The sequence below is a fragment of the Platalea leucorodia genome (assembly GCF_965183815.1).
Source record: "Platalea leucorodia genome assembly, chromosome: Z".
Classification (NCBI taxonomy): domain Eukaryota; kingdom Metazoa; phylum Chordata; class Aves; order Pelecaniformes; family Threskiornithidae; genus Platalea; species Platalea leucorodia.
Window position 1 is genome coordinate 46,650,001 of NC_138858.1, and position 16,896 is coordinate 46,666,896.

At 41.2% G+C, this 16,896-nt stretch overlaps 1 protein-coding gene across 11 annotated transcripts in view; it reads left to right on the forward strand.

Moving 5' to 3' along the window:
- Window positions 1-4,669: 4,669 nt before the first annotated feature.
- ERCC6L2 (ERCC excision repair 6 like 2) overlaps window positions 4,670-16,896 on the forward strand; it is a 62,974-nt gene continuing 50,747 nt past the window's right edge. For 8 of the 11 annotated variants that reach the window (XR_014230722.1, XR_014230723.1, XR_014230724.1 and 5 more), the window contains exons 1-6: window positions 4,670-5,073; window positions 5,940-6,042; window positions 8,442-8,866; window positions 12,245-12,364; window positions 13,835-14,028; window positions 16,240-16,401. Coding sequence is in view for 7 of the 11 variants with exons in the window: in XM_082336802.1 (XP_082192928.1) it covers window positions 6,021-6,042; window positions 8,442-8,866; window positions 12,245-12,364; window positions 13,835-14,028; window positions 16,240-16,401 (923 nt within the window). In the remaining 4 variants the exon portion in view is untranslated. The remainder of the gene's footprint in view (window positions 5,074-5,939; window positions 6,043-8,441; window positions 8,867-12,244; window positions 12,365-13,834; window positions 14,029-16,239; window positions 16,402-16,896) is intronic. The other 3 variants (XM_082336806.1, XM_082336805.1, XM_082336807.1) reach the window with 3 other exon arrangements.

Below are 16,896 nucleotides of genomic sequence, written 5' to 3' on the forward strand. Positions count from 1 at the left end.
AGGTCTCCTGAGACTTCTCTTCTTGAGGCCAGGCAATCACAGCTCTCAGCCTCTTCTGGTACAGTCAGACGCTCCAACCTCTTCATCTTCATGGTCTTGGATGTTCTCCAGTATGTCCATGTCTTTCTTGTCGTGGGGAGCCAAGAACTGGACATGGTCTCACCTGGGCTGAACAGAGGGGAAGGATCACCTCCCTTGACCTGCTGGGAAATGCTGTTCCTAGCATGGCCCAAGGCACTGTTGGCCTTCTGTGCTGCGGGGTGCACCACTGACTCATGGCCGACTTGCAGTCCACCAGGACCCACAGGCCTTTTTGTGCAAAGTTGCTTTCCAACTAGTTGATTCCAGCCTATACTGCTGCATAGGGTTACTCCACCCCCAGTGCAGGACTTTGTTGAACTTCATGAGATTCCTACCTGCCCATTTCTCCAGCCTGTTGCAGTCCCCCTCAGATGGCAGCACAAGCATCTGGTGTGTCAACCACTCCTCCCAATTGTGTATCATCTGTAAACTTGCTGAGGATGCACTCTGTCCCATCATCCAAGTCATTAATGAAATGGCCAGTATTGGCCCCAGTATCAGACCCCAAAATACTCCACTAGTAATGGGACTGCAGCTGGACTCTGTGCTGCTGGTAACAATCCTTTAAGCCCTGAAGTTCAGCCAGTTTTCAATCCACCTCACTGCCCATTTATCTACCCCATACTTCATCAGCCTCTATTCAGAGGATGCTATGGGCGAAAGTGGTGAAAGCCTTGCTGAAGTCAAGACAAACAACATACACTGCTCTCCCCCAGTCCATCAAGCCAGTCATTTCATTGCAGAAGGCTAATGAGTTGGTCAGGCATGAGTCTAATCTCCTGAAGCCCAGGGTTATGATTCTGCTATTTGTCTTGTTCCCCTCTCTCAAGATCCTGGACTCCACCATTTCACGGTCACTATGGACCAAGCAGAGCTCCAGGTATCCCTGCTGCTCTCACATAAAACACCAGTTCTGCTCCCCACTGTCCTGGCTCATCGTTCCTGGCCCAGGTCTGTCCACAGCAGCACTCCAGTCACGTGAGCTATCCTGCCCTGCTTCTGTGATCCCAAAGGGACTAGCCCTGCAGCGGCACACAAGGGCTCAAATGTCCCTTCTTTGATCCCTGTACGGTGTGCATTAGTGTACACACACTTCAGAGCATCGCTGGTCTGATTTCCACAAAGAACTCTGAGAGCCTCTTGAATACTGTTAATGGGTAACATGTAAAGTACTGTGGCAAATGAACTGCTGGAGAGAAAAAAGGCCTTCCAAAATGCTAATTCAGTGCACATTGCATTACTGAGTTCCTCTCTGTAGCACTTTTAATGCTGCCATGCTTAATTAATACCACTGAATTGAATCACCTCTTCTTTCTTCTAGCATAGAATTAAACAACTGACTGACTGGCGTTTTCAAAAATTCTAGGCACCTGTACATGGGTTTCAGTTAGACTTGCAAATGCTGAGTGCATCTGAGAATCACTAGTGTGCTTTGTTTTCAGACATACTGATGTGGAGGGTGCTGTAAATGTAACTAAGCTGCCCTTTTTAGATGCACATCAGTGAATTTATCTCCTCTCTCTGTCAAAGAAGAGTGAGCAGGAAGGCCACAATCATAGAATCGTTTTAAGTTGGAGAAGACCTTTAAGATCATCAAGTCCAACCGTTATGTTGTAACCAATGTTACATGTCAAATGCTTTCAGGGATATAGCACATACTTAAAAAGTGCTTATCCCCATTATACTATTCATTTTCGTTGTTATCTGAACCTAACACTTCTCTTACGAAATCTAAATTAGGTCAAATATGAGCAGAGTTCAAATTTTCATATGGAGTTTGGATATACTTAACTTTTCAGTAATGGCAACAGCTTTTCAAAGTGAAATCCTTTTACAAACCTTTCCCTGTAGAAACATGGTGTGAGACATTTTTGACATCCTAGCAAATAACTTCTACCCTGAGCTAGAAAGATTTCCTGAAAGGACTTTTATATGCCAAAAACTTTCAAAGATACGTGACAGAACAAAATAATTCTCTGGCCTCTGAAAACATTTCCATTATGGGCCTTGTCCTAATCTCAGTGGGCCTGCTTGTTTTCTAGCTTTTTCTCAAAGTGGCGTAAAGATACAGAAACCTCTTGTTATCTGCCAGAGGAATGACAAGAGGAAAACTACCTGTTGAAATGCTAACCAACTGCTCCTGTTAAAGGTGTGTTCTTCCCTTTCTTCTCTCTCCTTAAGGAAGGAAGAGCTACAAGACTGTACCTAACTGTAATGGGGACTCATCCTAGTGACTCCACTGGGATTTTCAGGTGCAAGTTCTGTTTCCAGCTAAGCCACTGAGGTCTTACCACTGACATAAAAGCAGAACAGGATCCTTGGAGTGTAGGCAGAATTTTACTGCCTATTTATTAGAAAAATTAAAGTGTTTAAGCAAGACTTTGATCTGTTTCTTATTTCCTTCTATTGTGAAGTCGTAATATTGTATTTGTGACTATAAAATAACAGCTATACTCTGCATGAAAGAGTCCTTATTAAGCACAAATATCTTGGTAAGAATCAAATGCAACATAGTATTCATTAAATAAACACCTCGTGGTATGAACACACATTTATCTTCAAACATGATCCACTTTAAAAGCTTGCCTTAGAATCAGGGCCTATGTTCTTACCGATTTTTCTAAGATGCTCTGAGGGCTGAGGTGTATTAAGTATCTGAGGTCACGGTAACGTTATATTGTGTTTATTTTGCCAAATTTTAAAAATCTGAAATGTCATCCTGTTTTCAGCTTTGTTTTTATGATGGTATAGCTCTTGTCACATTCCTTTGGAATGAATGCAGTTAAGTGCATGACAACATGTATATTTTTAAAACAATGTAATCTATTGGTTCTATATTGCTCTTTATTTTTGAACAACCTTCCCCAAAATATGTGGTGCCTGATATTCATTTAGTTTATTATCGCTGCAACTGTATTAGCGCTTTCATGCCCCCTATTCTCTGATTACTCTAATATGGCTCATCAAAAACCATACATCTTTCATTAACTTCTGTTGTAACAAAATTCTGGCTAATAGCGCACAACTTAAAGAAGCACCTTAACATTGCTCCAGGTTGCTAAGTCTTCATTACTCCCAGAGCAGGCAGGTAGCTGCCTGCACATCAGCTGCATGCAGAAACAGCACGTAGACCCACGTATTAGAAAATTTATTGCCTTGCCTTGTTTCTGAAAATATTGTAGGATGTAGAATTTTGATCAGCTAGTCTGACTATCCATCTTCATTGTACAAAATTTTATTGCACATGCCAAATGGATCATGTTTTTTTCTCTAATGCTTAATCCTCTTTAACATGTCATTAAAATGATTGAAGTTATCAGATAATTAGAAACAATGAGAGATTCATCCCAAACTGATGTCTCTCCCGCATTAAAAAAGTAATCAAATCTGCTCTAAAAATAGATCTTGCATGGTATTTACACACTCTTTAATTTTCATGAAACTACTTAGCACTGCGCTATTGAATGCCTATGAAAGCATTTTGTCAAAGTAACAGCAAGCGTCTGGGAACTCATGCCCTTCATGTTAACATTCTATTAAGTTGCTACCAAGATATGAAGTAACCTGGATAGATTTCTTGGTGGGACTGAATTTTTTCAGCAAGAATAAGATGTCTGTTACTGACTGAGTTTATAATTTGCAAAGTGCTACTGCATCCAGTTAAGCTCTTCTGAAAACAGGCAGAGGTAGAACACGGTCCTCTCTCACTTCAGCCTCTTCCCCAAATGTTCGATCTTGCTGCACGTCTGGTTCTTACCATGCTCCCATGGCCTCACTGCAGCTGACTCCTCTCGTACCGTGCCAGCTGCAAGGCCGCTGCCTGCCAGAGCACCGGTTGCACCCTCCATTGCACTGTTCTCCCTGCTTCCTTAACCACACAACTTCTTATGAAGTAACTTTAGGTCCCTTTTTTGCCCCTCCTCTACAGGCTGTGCTACAAACGAGGGCCGCATTAGGAGGAAACTCAGTTACAGCATAGCTAGCGCGGGTCAAGATGCCACCATTCCGGCTGGAGCAGCGATGCTCCACTCGGGGGCTACACCCGGGGCCAACGCCGCATCCTTCGGGCGCCACAGGCCTGTACGGTGCCGCCGCCGGCGCCACCCGCCGCCGCGGCCCTCCCCCTGCGGAAGCGCCCTGGGTTGGGTGCGCCTCACACCGCCCCGCGGCGCCGCCCCGCCGTCCGCCCAGCGCTGTGCTGCGCTGCGCCGCGCCGGGCCGGGCCGGGCCGGGCCGGGCTGGGCTCTCCCGGGGGCTCGCCCCGCCAGCACCACGGCCGCCCTCAGGCCCGGCGCCCTCCGGGCCACAGCACCACCGCTACCGGCTGCCTGAGAACCCTCCGCCACAGCGGCGACGGCCGCAGGCCCGGCCGCGTTGCGCACGGCACTTCCCCGCCGCGAGGCCCCACGCCCAGACCCCTCCCCGCCCGCCTCTCGCGACACCAGCAGCAAACCTCGCGATACTTCCCGCTCCTCCCACTTCACCGCCGGCTCCTTTAAGAACGCGGTCGCGGCGCGCCGCTGCTCTCGCGATAGCGCTCCCCGTAGTGCGGCTGTGGCCGAGCCCGCCGCGGCGGGGGCGGGGCGGCAAGCGCGGGGGCCCAGGGGCCGCTCGCCCCCGTCCCTGGGCGCGGTTGCTGCCCGCACCCTGGCGGAGGGGGTGAGGGGAGGCCGCCCGGCCGCCATCGGGGCCGGCAGTGAGGCGGGGGCGGGGGGCAGGCGGCGGTTTCCCTCCCTGACCCGCCGGCTGAGTGCTCGGCCGCCCCTGGGTCTCCTCAGCCCCGTCCCCGCTGGGCCTTGCCCGGAGGAGCGTCTGGCCTCCAGCGAAGGGGTGTGGGCGCTAGAGCGGCCCGCGCCCCCCGTCCTGTGGCGATAGGCCCCCAGAGCGGCGGGCCCGGCTGGCCGCTGGTCCCCGCCAGCCCCGGGCGCCTCCGCCCACGGGCTCTGCTGGGCTTTGCACGGCCAAAAGTTAAAATGTGTGATGGTGTCCCAGGTAAGCGTCTTCTGTGTGTTTTGCCAGAGCGATGTTCAGTTTTGCCCAGGTGGAAAGCGAGAGCACGTGTGGAAGTTAGGAGCTGCTTGGTAATTGACGGTGGGAGCTCGCTGGCAGTGCCTCGTGTGCCCATCTCTGCGCCACAGTGCTGCGAGGCCTCGCCTAACCGTAAAGCTGAGGTGTTTGAATGTAAGAAATATGGTGGCGTATATGTTTCAGAAATATTCAGTGAGAAAACTGTTTTTAAATGGGTCCTGTTTATCAGAAACATTGAGTTTGTTTCTTGGGACAAGTGGAAACGTGGTTAAGTGAACTCAAAACATCTCTTTTGGAAGACAACATTGTAGGTTTCTTTAGCCTCTTTTAAGAACAACTTTGTAGTTAAGCTTTGCCATTTTAGAAGGGCGGTGTTTTTACCTCATCGTATCCTTGAATTTTGCTTTTGCAGTCATTTATTGGAGTGTAAAAAAACCTTTGCACTCTACATTAAGTGGTTGAACCTCAGTAGTTAAAAAGCATTCATGGTATGTAATATATATAACGGCACATTTTTTTCAGCTGTGATAAAAGAGATAGGTATAGCCAGGCATCTTAAATACCAGCTTTCTTCATTGATGGCAAGGGTACTGTACCCATGCTAGGAAGCCATACCAGATAATTTTCTTCATTTGTAAAGATGGTACCCTACATAAATTATAGTTCTGGTTCAAAACCCAAGAAGTTAGTGAATCAGTCTAGTTAAAGTAGCAATTCTTGCTTTGGCTTGTACAGCATTATTTTCTGGGGTTTTGTAGCAATGGTGTCCTTAATACCATTGCCTTGCTTTTCTTTCCCTTTTTTTCTTTCCATTATTTGTTTCTTACTAGGTTTGCAGTTTGGTAATACTGAAGCTGTTGTCCAGTGTGATTTATTCCACTTTGCACCTGGAACCCTAACTCTGACAAGTCATGTGCAGCTCATTAAACTCAAGTAAATGCTTAATTAAAAACCAAGGCACTGCCATCTTAAATCATAGTTTTAACTTGAGAGTCTTTAAACTAATGTCCCATGTCACTTCAGATATTACTGTAAAAGAAAGTAATTACGAAAATGCTCTCTCTTATTTTAAACTTTGTTTTGCATATTTAGCAGTGTGGTGTATATAGCTGGTTTTGTTTTTTCAGTCTTGCTTCTTGATTTTGAGAAATTGCTCAAAGACTTAGATGCTACTGGGAGAAGTTCACGTGCACATTTTTTTTGCACGGATTTGAGCATGTGTGAGGGACAGTACAAATGCCTTAAAGTTTCAGAGATTAATTATGTATGATTTGTTGAATATACTGTCTGTACTTCACCCTGTACCTCAAAAAGATACATTTGAGCATCAAGCCTCTGAGAAGGTCAGCGGGAATGGCTGAAGGTATGGAGCGGCTTATGTACAAGTCACAGGGTGTGGGTTGAACTTACCAAGGGTGATGGGGGGTGTTAGGAGAGAGATCTGCAAAATTATGAGTCTAACGGAGAGGTCGTGGTTTATGATCTTGTTAGCATAGGAACTAGTGGGCCATCAGTTTAGGTAGTGGGATCCAAGTTCATAGCAGGCAAAAGCTTTTCAGGTATTAGCAGACCTGAGAAATTCATGGTCGGAAGTTGCTGAATGCAAGAAAATCTGCATGTATTGAAGGCAGAATAGAGCTACTTGAAAGACAGAGGTCCACTGGGGTTTGCTAAACAGACAAACCACACCTGGCCCGGGAAATACTGTAGCTAAAAGAATAGTTTGAAGACAAAGAATTTTAGAAGAGAGGTATTCTGTATGCTTATGCTATTTTTATTGTTACCTGGATGTCAACTTATGGCCACTGCTAGTTGCAGAATAGTGGGCTACATGGATGTTTTTGTTTTCTTTTAGTGTATATAATTTAATTTTAAAAAATGAAGTATAATTATCACTGATCTAACTAATATGTTTTGGAGAATAATCCTGTGAGTGTACACTTCCAGGACCTCAGGAACTAGTGAGAAGAACCTATCTTCTCCATGAGTTTTTTTGCACTGACACATAAAAATGGGGGAAGGTGGAGTTTCTTGCCTTCAGTACTTACTCTTTTCTTTTCCTTACCTCTGAAAAGTAACTGGGCTGATGTGCCCAGAAAGGTGTACTACCACTGATCATAGCTACAAAGTACAAATACTTGCTCTGATGCAAGATTCAGTCTCGCTACTTCCCATAAAAACCTTAGGTGCCTCTCACTGCTGCTGCTAATGATGTTCTCAGAAGTACCAGAAGTTATTTCAACAAACAGATATGAAACAATGAAAGTTCTGAAATGAATCGTATATGTTCCTCTCTTTGTTTTGGGATGGCTTAGCAGGGGAATGTTGGAAATTGTTTCCACAAACATAAAAGGCAAACACTTCCTCAGTTCAGATTTGGAAAACTGTGTGTGCAATTGTTATTTACTAGGTCTTTCTCTTTTTACTATGAAGAGTGAAGGCCTTGTTTTTTCTGATAGAGATATTTTGTTGTTTTTTTCCTTGTCAGTATGATGTGGATTCTTTGGACTCTGATACACTGCTGTTTTTATCTTCCTCTCTCTCTGTTAGCAGCATACATACCATTTAAAAAACTATCTTTGTGCATGAAATGTAAAACTGAGATAGCTGAAAATGAAGCAGTTCAGTCATCTCTGTTGTTAATATTTGATACACTCTATTAAGGCCATAGTGAGACCACACAGAGGAACAGATTTTAACAGTTCCAGACTAGACAGGTATGTAAGTAGTTCATTGAGTAATTAGCTGCTTTAATGAACAATATAGGCAAATGTTATGCTACTAAGTGTTCTTAAAGTACACTTCTGTTGTTTCTAACATAAGGTTTTTTACCTGTTCCAGACTTTGTTAGGAGAAAGGTGATGTTTTTCCTATGCGATTATATTTGTAAAACAATTTACTGACACTGCATTGCTAGATTTAGGTAGATCAGAAGTGATTATATACAGACGGCCTGTTTGACCAGTTCATGTGGTCTGTTAATTGGACACTAAACTTACAGGCATCAGCATATCAGTGTTTGCCTATGTGAAGCCATCGTGGAACAACTTAATGTATCAGAATATGGCTTTTACATGAAATTTTCTCCTATAGACTTTCAGATATTTGTAAAATAGCAGCACTTCAGCAAATTAATATCTAGCTCAGGATTTGGTTCTAAACAGTAATCAGTATCGTGATTCTAGTGCTACCTTCAATAAAATCTTTTATCTTAAGTTGTATGCATTTTGTCACATAAATTTATATCCAATGTTTTATTAGCGTGACAGAATGAAATACTTTGCCCGTTTGGCTAGGTTATCACTGTGTCTGTTTGTTTGGTTTTTTTATAGATAATTGGCATATTGGGGAGAAATGCCTTGCCCCTTGTCCTGAAAATGGGAAACTTCATGAGGGAACAATATCCTCTATTGAAAAGGACAAGAATGGAAAATCATTTGCTGTTGTATCATTCTTGGAGTCCGAAGAAAGGAAGATACCAATAAGTAAACTTTGTAGAGTTGAAGCCACTAGAGGACCCTGGAAAAGCTTAATATTTGATGATAGTGATCTGGAAAAGCCTTATTTTCCTGACCAAAATCTTCCATCTCCTGCAGTTCCTTTTAAATTATCTGACAATGGCGATTTTATCCCATATACAATTAACAGATACCTGCGTGATTATCAAAGGGAAGGAGCCCAGTTTCTGTATGGACACTATGCTAACAAAAGGGGATGTATTCTTGGAGATGATATGGGCCTTGGAAAGACAATACAGGTATTCTTTTTGATTGTTACATTGAGAGAATAGATAACTTTTTTGGCAGTGTGTTTTCTGTGAGGTGTAAATCTTTTTTAAAAATAACGTATTTAAGAAAAGTCACCTCAGAGAGCTTAACCTTCCTTTTCTGTTGTGGAGTTGGAGGACGCAGGATGTGACTGCCCAGGACACCACTTAGAGCCAGGGGCCATTGCTGTATTTAAGATTCATTTCTGACAGGCCACAAAACTGGGATGTGGCCCCTTTTAGTGTACAGTACAGTTACTGTAGTTAAAATATTAGTATTCATTTTATGTTGAAAGTACTTGGAGGATTGCTACCTGTGCATCATGGAAGTAATTTGCACTGGAGTATGCTAAAACTACTTACAGCTCTTATTTGACTGCAGCTCTTTAAATATCTTTTTCCCTTTTCCCATGGAAGCCAATAGTTTGACTGTACTGGGAACGAGAAGCAGCAGACACATTTACTCCCATCTCTGAAAGAAGTGCTTAGATGTTCCATGTTATTTTTATCACTCTTTCGGAAATACAACTTGGGTTGATGAAAGGGAAAAAGTATAGCTGGATTTTTCCATTATGCTTTGAATCAGTGTGGCCCAAATGATTTATTTATTTTACTAAAATTAGGGATTAGGGTGGGTTTATGTTTGAAAATTCTCTCTAATCTGTCTGGTTTTAAGTTAGCAGCTTGAATCTTATGGTGGCTAGTCTTTGTCTCCCTCTCTTTTCTCCCTTCATGTGTCAAATGCAAGCTCATTCCTTCACTGACAAATTCTGGCTGTAGCATCTGTTGCCCTTCTATGTAGGAGGAAGTCGACAGACACCCATCAGTGCAAAGAAGTATTGTTCTGTAGCAAACTTGACAAGAGGAGTAAACTAAACTGGCAAAACTTCTCTGGATAGAGCATTTAGAGGTGCATCATGGCTTTGTGTAGCTGCTGCTGATCTGTTAACAGATGTTTATCAAAACTAAACAGCATCCATTTACCTTATGTTTTACCTAAGCTTGGCCATGTTTCTTGTCCATGGCAGTTTAAGAACTCAGTAGTTGCGGAAGTTTGTTTCTGCTCAGAACTGCAAATACCTGATTTCATATAGTAAGAAGCATCTATATAAGGTAGTGGTAAACTGGGGGGAAGTGGAGGGGGTGGGATTGAGTTGTCTTGCTTCCAGCTCTTGTATTTTTTGAGTCTTAGGACTGATTCTGTAATGATCTGGTCATGTTTATCACATAGTGACAGTGTGTTCTTGTGTGGAATTCACATCTGATCGTTGTTTCTTTTAATCACAGTGTCAAGTTTGCAGAAGAAAGGCAGAAGTTTTGAAGAGTATCTTGTGCATTTCTTATAAAAACCGTATTTATGTTTTTGTGAGTTCAGTATGGGAAAGGCGGTTCAGTGGATATGAAGTGAAAGGACTTCACTTGTTTAGAAAAGATTTAGTACGTATGAAAGAATAAATATTAGTTAAACTGCATCAGGTAGCAAGTAACTGATTTAGTCTTATAGAAAATTTGTCTTATGTTTATTGGTTAGCTGAACCTTATTGTTTCTGAATTACAGGTTGATTTATGAGATAAAGACTTCTCTAAAAACTTTTGCATTTTAATATTCTTTGTACTTCTGAACTGATTTTTGCTTAAATGGCCTGATTGTATGGCTCTTTCATTTCAAGCTGAAGTTGAGGTGGAGGCAAGTGTCATGTTGTTTCTTAACATGATTGCAGTAAGTTAAAGTTTCCTATTAAGGCCTTTAGGTTCCTTCCGTCTCTATCTGGAAGAGTCAAAGGTTTCTCAGCAGAGTTGCCCTTTTACAGCCTTTAGCTGTTGTTACAAATTTGTGATGCATTATTCTTCCAAAAATGGAGGATCTGGAAGACACATGGAGATTTTATGTTCAGTTGAATTTTATTATTCTTGAAAGGATTAAAAAAAAAAAAATTAAAGTCAAACAACATATGCAAACTTCAGTTCCTCTTAGCCTCAGTTTATATGAAATATTATGTATAAAAATGTTTGGTTTTCTTTTCTTCTACATGTCTCTTTCCCACCCTGCAACCCTGTACATGATGTGTTTCCTCTCTCTTCTGTTCTTCTTTACTCTTTACTCTTCTCAGGTATTTTTCCTGCATTTCTGTACTCCCGGCTGGTCCTTCTCCCTGCATCGTTAGAGGGAGAAAGCTCTGGAAATTTCCTGGTTTTTGGAAATAAACAGATGGCAGCTTTACCTCTGCCCTGCTATGAGCAGCTGTGCAGCAGCCGCAAAAGGAAGCGGCTGGAGCTGCCTGCTCAGAGTAAAGGGGGTCTGTTGAATTTTTAAAAGCAGGGCACCTCTCTGATGATGCATCTGGTTCTTGCTGCTGCATAGCCCCATGGATACCAAGTGGGTTTTACAGATTTGAATGTTCTGGCCAGATCTCTCTCTGCCTTCTTCCTGTTTTGGATTACCATGGGAGCAGCTTGGAATAGCCTGTGCTGGGATGTTGGTCCCCACCGTGGTGTACTATAATAAGTGTCTTCTCATAATCAAAGGGAAATCACATTGACTGGTTTGAGGCAGATGAGGGAATGGTTTTAAACTAAAAGAGGGTAGATTTAGACTAGATATAAGGAAGAAATTTTTTATGTTGAGGGTAGAGAAACACTGGGACAGGTTGCCCAGAGAGCTGGTAGATGCCTCATCCCTGGAAACATTCAAGGACAGGCTGGATGGGGCTCTGAGCAACCTGATCTAGTTGAAGATGTCCCTGCTCATTGCAGGGGGAGTGGACTAGATGACCTTTAAAGGTCCTTTCCAACCCACACTGTTCCATGGTTCTATGATAATATAGACCCAAACACAACGGAAAGAACTGGTTTTGAAGTTAACAACAGCAATTGGAAGGAATGGAACATGCAGGAAATGATATATTAGTAAAAATCTGACCTCTAGTTTAAACCTCTTCTGCCTTTTGCAGAAGTAGTGTTGGGAGTATAGTTAGGAAAGTGTCTCTTCCTTCTGTTTTCTCACTCAAGATTCAAGTGTCCTCCTGAAAATGGAGGCAGATTGCAAGGCATGCTTCTCATCTCCTTGCTGGCTCATTCATAATCTCTTCTGTATTTTGGGGACTTCTCCACCTAGAAGGTGAAAGAGTAAAGTAGAGCAATTAATTGTCCTTATCATGAATTCAGGATTCTCCAAGGGAAGGGGTTCCCATTTTAAAAACATTGATTTAAAACAAAGAAACAAAAAAACCCCCAAACAAACAAAAAGCCCAAGCCCCCTTTCTAAATCCCATCCAGGATTTTGTCCTAAATGTTTATTTTCAATGAAACTAATTCACTTTCTGTTTGCATTTTTGTACATAATCACTGGGATTTGTTTTCTTTCTCAAGGTCATTTCGTTTTTGGCTGCAGTGTTGCACAAAAAGGGAACACGTGAAGATATTGAAAACAATATGCCAGAATTTTTACTGAGAACAATGAAAAAGGAATCAAAGTGTAACCCCAAGAAGGTACAGCCTCTAGTGATACAAGCTTAAGGATTTTGCTAAAAGGCAATGCTTGGATTTTTTGTTCGTTTGTTTGCTTTAGGAGTTTATGTATATTCATTTTTAATATTCAGCTACTTAGGTAGATTAGGGGTTCGTGGCCTTCCTAGTGGTGTTAGGGAAGCCTTCAGTTTTTCAGACTGTTGTAGCGCATTATCTAGCTCTTATTGGCTAATCTGTTCATACTGTTGATCTGCTCTAACACAAAACATTTGGAAATGCCTGGATGAGATTCGTAGCTAGAATACTTTGAAAAGCCTGTGTCATTGAGTAGAAAATTAGTTTTGTATGATTGTGTTTCTAAAGTACAAAAAGCACATGTGTTTATATTAACATGATATTTAAATAATTAAGGCAAATGCATATATTTTGAAAATTTATTGTTAATATCCTTGTGAGCTAGCATATTTTCTTGAATGACTGTTATGTCAGAAGTAAAGCTGACTGATTATCTAGGTAACCAAATACAGCAAATAAAGATACCTGTAAAAGTTCTGTGTGAATGAGAGAAATCTGAAGATAACTTTAATTTTACTCATCACAGGACCTATGCAATTTCTGTTTTCGCTGTTTTTATTTTATTGGAATAATTGGAATATTTAACTGGCAGAATTGTTCATATGACACTAGCTCTGTGAATAATGGATACAGGGTCCTCAGGAAAGACAGGCAGAGAAGAAAAGATGAAGGGATAGCACTTCACGTGAAAAAAACAGGAATGCTTCTGACTGGGAATAAGAGAAGAAGAATCTCACTTTGAGGACAATTAAGTATTGGAACAGGTCACAGAGAGAGGTTGTGGACTGCCCCATCCTTGGGGGTTTTGAATACCTGAGTAGGGAAAGCCCTAAATGTCTGAATTCAGTGTTGCCCCTGCTTTGGCCAGAAAGTTGAACTAGAAACTTCTTGAGATCCCTTCCCACCTCATTGATTTTATTATTCTATGATATTAAATGAGTTGTACAAGCCATCTTAAATTTTTAAACCCTTTTCAGGTCTTTCTGTTTTGAAGTAATATATTGACTAAACCTGTGAATTGAAGGAAGCTGCTTGCCCTCTTTATTCTTTTGTTTTCTCCATCTGTAAAACATTTTATGGTACACAGATACAGATGCTATAACAAAGCAAAGTGATAGTATCTCATGTCTTATGGCAGTTGTTAGAGTATAATTTGAGTGAGTAGCACTACTCTGGTATCTTATTATAATATTACAGTATTTTTCTTCTGTACTATTAACATAATCTGAGTAAACTGATTACTTTTGAATTTGTATTGACCCTTCAGATATTTTCTATACTATGCTTTGAAGAGACAGAATTAAACAATTCAAACTATAAAGCACTGAAATAAATCTCAAGATTTTCACTTTTCTTGTTGAGAAAGTGCTATGTTCTAGTTTTTCTGGTAATACTATAACAGCTATTTGTTTTCAGACTTTCCTCATAGTGGCCCCTCTTTCAGTGCTGTACAACTGGAAGGATGAGTTAGATACATGGGGGTACTTTAAGGTCTCTGTGTTACATGGCAGTAAAAAGGATGATGACTTGAGTCGCATCAAGCAAGGGAAATATGAAGTTGCCCTTACAACGTATGAGATACTTCGCCTGTATTTGGATGAATTCAACAGGTAATGATTTTAAGGGGTTTTCCACACACAGAATTTTAACTGTCTGTCTAAGTTTTGCATTGTTCTTTGCAAGTACTTACTCTTTCTGTGTAATGTACTTCCTGTTAAATCCCACGACTCATTGTGTTGAAGATGAGAATCCCATTGAACTATCTTTGGAGAGTTTACCCTGTACTATCTTTGTAGTGGGATGCTTGGGAGAAGTTTGAATAGTTTTCATAAAGCTAGTTTTTGCTGTTAACTGGTTCAATAAGTGTTCACTAAAAGTTGCATGAATCGCCTGCCTTAAAACTGGTGGTAGCTAAAAAGATATGCAGAAGATATTTCTATCTTTCAGTCCAATGTAAGGAGAAAAAAAACCTGGGATTTTTAGCAAATTTTCAAAAGGTATTTTTCTTATTTGCACTTTTCACCAGCTCGATGAAATTCCTGAGTCCTAAAAACTTTGAGATATAAGATGTGTATATGTGTCTCTGTGTAATTTTAAATACCTGATGGGCCTGCCAGAATCAAGGTCTTTCTGTCAGCAGATTGTGCTAGAAATCCTACTTTATTTGTTCCATAGCTGTCAGTATTTTCAGACTAGGAGTGTTGCCTTTCCTTTGGCTGTGCTCAGGACTACTTAGCCTCTCATCTGATCCTAGTGTTCCTCTTTCCTTACCTCATCTTGGAAGCAGGGTACAAGTTGCAAGAATAGCTAGTAGTAGCAGTCTGCCCTTAGCAGCTGGTGTTGTCAGTGGCTCTGCAGATCTTGTTGCTTTAGGTGTTGGGAAAGGTCCAGGCCCCAGTGAGTGTCCTAGTGTTCTGGACAGCCGTCACCAAAATGATCAGATCTCCAGCTCTGTCTGTGCTCATGTCTGAAAAAGAAGTGCAGATAGGAGAAGACTAAAGGAGTTGTGTTCCAGTACCCTAATTCTTGCTGTTGGCTTTCTGAGGAACTCTTCAGGCTTGGTCATTGAACAGACAGTGATCAGGAAATAGGTGCATGTGCAGAGCAGATCTTATGTGTGACTGACTGCTTGCATATACATTATTTCAGCATACAGATTTACCAAACTCTTTCTGCAGAGCATGTGACTGGATGGGCCTATGAGCCTCACGCTGGAAGAAGCTATGAGTCTTGCTTAGCTAAAATGATGGATTGGCCTCAAAAACTGGTGTTAAATAATTAATTTTCACTAATAAGAATACATAGACTGTTATGCATGTAAATCAGCTTAATGAGAGATTTAAGTTGAAGGATCTAGCATATGGTCATCTGTTAGGCTCCTTTCAGAAACTCCAATTTTTCGCAGGTGTTAGGAATGTAAGGGACTCGGATAAGAATGAATGTATTTAGCAGGCATCAAAAATGCCACAAGATCAGGCTTCAGATCAGTGAACTAAATGCAGCTTGCTCAGGAGAGAGGTTTCCTTCTAAACATGTCTGTTTCAGCTTCTTGCTGTTTAAAGTATCATCAAAGTGGATATGATTTTGTTCTGAAATATTCATTCCTATATATAAAATGGTCTCATAAAGTTAATAAATCTCTTCCTAGCAACTTGATGACTTAAATTAGTATCACAGTATACTGGTCATTCTACCTCCAAGTTTTGTGCTTGAACTGTCTGCAAAGTATCTTTTGGTCCCTGCTTCTAGATATGTTCCTAGTCACAAAATCACAAAATATTAAAACTCCTCTGCCATATTGGTATCATATAGATAGTCAAGAAGTTGAGTGATGCTTTTATGTAGAAAACCATGCGGATTGAAATGCTTTCAGTCTACTTCTGGTTATGCTGGATAGGTTTTGTTGGAAAAATGATGCACACCTGTGTTGAACATGTTTCAATAGTTTACCTTCAGAGATTTATTTAATTTTTCTAAATCTTACTTATGAGTGGAATTAGTGCTAGTGAGATGTGCTGGATTGATTGCTCCAGAGATTGAAAGCTGCATTCTTCACACAGAGCATTTGATACAGTTAACAGCAGTTAATTTGTTTGGCTATATACTTTAGCCATTATATTCAACAATGACAACTGAATTTACTAAACAAACAGAATATAAGGAATTGAGTAGTGTAATACAATGTAAGACAGGAAAACCAAAAAGTAATAGTGTCTTATAATAATCACGGCCACGTGTGTGGCTGACTTCACTTTGCATGTGTATGTGGGGTGACGGGTTAAGTAGTTTCAGTTAATAGAATGTTTCTTCTTGATCTGCAGTGTAGAATGGTCTGCTGTGATAGTGGATGAAGCACATAGAATCAAGAATCCAAAGGCTCAAATAACTCAAACCATGAAGTCATTAAAATGCAGTGTTCGCATAGGCCTAACTGGAACCATTCTACAAAACAATATGAAGGAACTTTGGTGTGTTATGGACTGGTAAATAAAGTATCTTTTTTTACTATTTAAACACCTCTATATGTTACCCATGCAGTAGGACTGGGATAGGGCTGGATGATTTGGACCCATCTGTGTCAAAAAAACAACAACAAACCACAAGCCTCCCCCAAAAAAACCCCAATGTTTTGTGAGCATGTAAATATGTTTTTCCATAGATGTACTGGAGGTAAGCTCCTGGTACATACATCTGCAGTGTGTATTTTGCAGTTATTTAATGAATTTGGAGCTCCTCTTTGTCAGCTGGCTTCTTTGGGAAATTTGAGAAGCAGTTACAATTTTTTTTTTTTCCCCTATGTTTACCTTTCTTTAAGGACACTGTTTTCTTCTTTGTTTATCCTCCACAGTAGATTGAGAATCATTACACAGTTTTGAACAGCATTGTGCCTTTGCTCTGTCCAATATGTGCAGGTCGTTCTGACTTACTTGGAAGTTGAAAGTAATAATAATTTTCTGTTTTTCAAAATGCACAAGTGC